This window comes from Macrobrachium nipponense, chromosome 24, assembly GCF_015104395.2.
Source record: "Macrobrachium nipponense isolate FS-2020 chromosome 24, ASM1510439v2, whole genome shotgun sequence".
NCBI lineage: Eukaryota > Metazoa > Arthropoda > Malacostraca > Decapoda > Palaemonidae > Macrobrachium > Macrobrachium nipponense.
The window spans coordinates 34,735,429-34,739,230 of NC_061091.1; the positions used below are offsets into that span (position 1 = coordinate 34,735,429).

General features: G+C 35.6%; 1 protein-coding gene across 1 annotated transcript in view; it reads right to left on the reverse strand.

The window, feature by feature from the left end:
• Nucleotides 1–2,755: 2,755 nt before the first annotated feature.
• Nucleotides 2,756–3,802, reverse strand: part of LOC135202742 (tachykinin-like peptides receptor 86C) — an 80,255-nt gene continuing 79,208 nt past the window's right edge. Inside the window, exon 13 of the mRNA XM_064232216.1 lies at nucleotides 2,756–2,975. Coding sequence (XP_064088286.1) covers nucleotides 2,756–2,975 — 220 coding nt within the window. The remainder of the gene's footprint in view (nucleotides 2,976–3,802) is intronic.

Consider the following 3,802-nt stretch of genomic DNA (forward strand, 5'->3'; position numbering starts at 1 on the left):
AAATGATCTCAGTTAACCGTTTGCAACTAAATAAAAATCGGTGGATTTACAAGTTTACCCAAGATAGTGTTATTGATTTGTGTGATTGGATTATAATTGCTCTCTGAAGCGTAACAAAAGAGGTCGACTACATGCGACATTTGTTGATACATGTAATCTCAACACTCACACGAAAAATATTTCAGTTTCTTACGAGAAGGAATGTGAATGTTTTAGGAAGCATTTGGATCATTATTTGTTTTCACTCACGTCATGGGGGAACAAGATCTACATCTTTGCGATGACTTCGAGATCCATGCACCACTGCAAGGGAGGCGTCACCTCCTAGGTTAAGTTAAGATGTGTGGAACTCCTTGCTAGCTTGTGTATCGTAGGTTAGGTGAGGATGTTTTTGCCAGGATGGGAAATGTTAGGGTCGGTTCCGACTTACTCCAGCATAACCGGTAGGTTTCTAAGGGGTGTGCTTTTTGTTTTGTTTGCGCTACGTGACCATTATTTTCAACACCAATAGGCCCAATTTGTGTTCCCCGTGATCAACCGCCCTAGCCTGGCAGATACTCTTGCTATATACAATAATTCCCTCTGGGTGGTGTGTGATTCCCTGTGAGAGTAAGTGATTCCAAAGATAAATTGCAATCGATTCTAAGGGGACATTTTGAGTGGATGTTTGTGAGTATAAAAGAATTACGTTTTTATTGGTTACAAAACGTCATACTTTTGAATTTGGAATTGGAATGAACGAACACCTTGAACAGTAAAATTCCACAACATTAGACACTTGATACAGCTGCACAGAAGGCTCACCAGTAGTGGCTCCACTTCTGTCCCTCTCTCCACACACACATGGACACCATATTTCTTATCTGTTATGTATTGTATGAGCTGTAATTATAATTAAAATAAATTTGTCACAAAAAAAAAAAAACACGTGTAACGTCGTAAAATTTGCCATTGTCTTGTAAAAGAGGCCCCGCAAAGGGGTGCAATAGTCATGTTCAACTTCTCGTAGAAATTATGGAAAATTATTTAGAATTTTTTTTCTTACACCTTGTGCACCGCCATTCCTCTAATGTTTGAACAACTTCTTCACTATAATGATTAATAAGTTCCCTCCTCCAGAACCTTCCGGAACCTCTTTCACAACATCTATCGTATCCTTTCGTTGTCTCCTTAGCGTTAACATTTGAATGATACGGTTTTCACTAACACTATCGACGTTCGTTCTTTCCACATGTCCGAACCATCTCTGATCCTTCCTTCCACTCGCGAGAACCTTTCATCACTTTAGTGTATCTCCACATTTCTCACCTGGTCCGTTGATATGCTGCTTATACCACTCGAACACTACAGTTGGACACTAAGGAGATGAACTGTCAGTGTCACATACACACAGGTATATGTATTTATATCTTAATCAAACTTAGATTACTTTAACTAATTTATAACTCTAGTCGTTAGATAATTAAGTAACCGATGATAAAGTTACTGAGCAACCAAAAAGGTCAACAAACTCTGTACTAGAACTATAAAGAATTATCCTGTCATACTAGAATTAACATTGAAAATAACAAAAAACCAAAGATGTGCCATGAAGGAGAATAAAATATGAAATTGTTGTAAAGGTGACAAGAAATGTTTGTATGGTAGATATAATATCTTCTCTCCCTTACCAAACCAACATCATACATACATTGCATATATATATATATATATATATATATATATATATATATATATATATATATATGTATATATATGCATAAATATACATATATATTATATATATATATATATATATATATATATATATATATATATATATATATATATGCACGCACAAATACATACATACATACATACATACATACACACACATATGCATATAATATATATATATTATATAATATATATATAAGTTACTATATTATATATATACTAATATACATAATGACTGTGTTAGTTGGTGAGGTAAGGAAGTGAAGATATACTTTTGTGATAATATCATATCCTATTCTGCTTCATGGCACATCTTTCGTTTTTTTTTCAATGTTAATTCTAGTATGAGAGGATAATTCATTATGGTTCTGGTTTAGAATTTGTTGACTTTTTCGGTTGTTCAGTAACTTTATCGTCAGTTACTGGATTATCTAACCACTAGAGCTGTATTTAGTTATTATAATTCAAGATTTATTTAAGATACCAATTTAACAAAATGGTAGTTGACAGGTATTAAGAAGTGGAAATACAGAGAAATGTGAGTCCTCCAAATAAGTGGAAATATTCTTGGTCCAAAGACAACTGATTCATATAAGCAAATGTTACTTATCGGGAAACTCAGGTAATCGATAACCGTTACGTATGGACACGTCAGCAGGACTCTGGATCCTGGGGAAAATCAGTGCCCCTCAGGGAGTGCTCGAGTTGTCCTTTTCCTCCAAATTTTGAATTTCTCTGATCAGACGTTTCAGCCGTTTTCTCAACTGCTAAGGCAATGCAATGCATTTTACTTTAAACGAGACAAAAAGAAATATTTTTTTTCCAATGGAGAAGTTTTTAAGGAAGAGTTGAAAGTAAATATACTCTTGAGAATGAAGTATCTTTAGTTCCAATATAAAGATTTTTCTTGCAGTGTAGTTAAGAAAACTGTTTGAATAACATCAAATCTTCATTGTTCACACGTTCTATTTACGGGAGAACAAATCGTTGGTATATATATGGAGAGGGAGGTCAAGAGAAAATATAAATCTCCAAATTATCAATACGCGGATTCAATATACTGTATCTGTGGAGCTGTGCAGCCGAGTTTGTTTCCCTTGGGAGATGAGGACGGCGTGAAGTTTCTATTGGGGAGAGGCTTATTCGGTCCCAGGTGATTGGACAGGTTGACAGCCAGGCGAGGTGATGGATGGGATGTCCCCAGCAGTGGACTCTGCCGCGTCTGTTTGGTGTCGGGCGCTGCTGGACACAATAGGCCTCTGCAGGAGAATGCGAAGAAAGAGGTTAAGGTCTATATTCCAGACGGAGACTGTGGTACTATATAGTCTGTCCGGAATGTCATGTAACATAGAGTAGGTTTCCGACGATGCCGCTTTGCGTCAATTTCATTCATTAAATCTCACTTAAGGCGAGAAAACAATGTAGATTTGGCATACAATTTGCCACGTCTCTGTCTCAGGTCTGGATGATTAAGTAGGTTATCACTTTTGTTCTGATACCCAAAGGTGACGGTTTAAGATGGAAGTCTCCCCACGTCGTCAATTAAGTACTCAGACACGAGAAGTCATTTATTCAATGTCCACGAGTATTTCAAATGGGCGAAAGGAAACAAAACTTGGTTTTTTGAACTGATAGTTTTTGATTGACATGATCTTTTGGTGTGAAAGATATTGATTGACTTTGTTTTCATGGTCTGACAGAATATTATTGGCTTGCTTTTTTGAACTGATAGATTCTATTTCGCATGGTTTTTTGGTCTGACAGATTTTGATTGACTTGGTTTTTCTTATTGTTAGAGTTTGATTGTCTTAGTTTTTCAGTCTGACCGATTTTGATTGGCTTTTGTTTTTGGAATGACAGATTTTGATTGACATGGTTTTTTCGTCTGAGAGATTTTGACTGACTTTCTTTTTTATTGTTAGATTTTGATTGACTTGATTCTTTGGTCTGAGAGATTTTGATTAACTTGGGTTTTTGGTATGAAAGACTTTGATTGACTTGGGGTTTTGGTTTGATAGATTTTATCGAATAGATTTTGATTGACTTGAGTTTTTGATTGAATATATTGTGATTGAGTTGGCTTTTT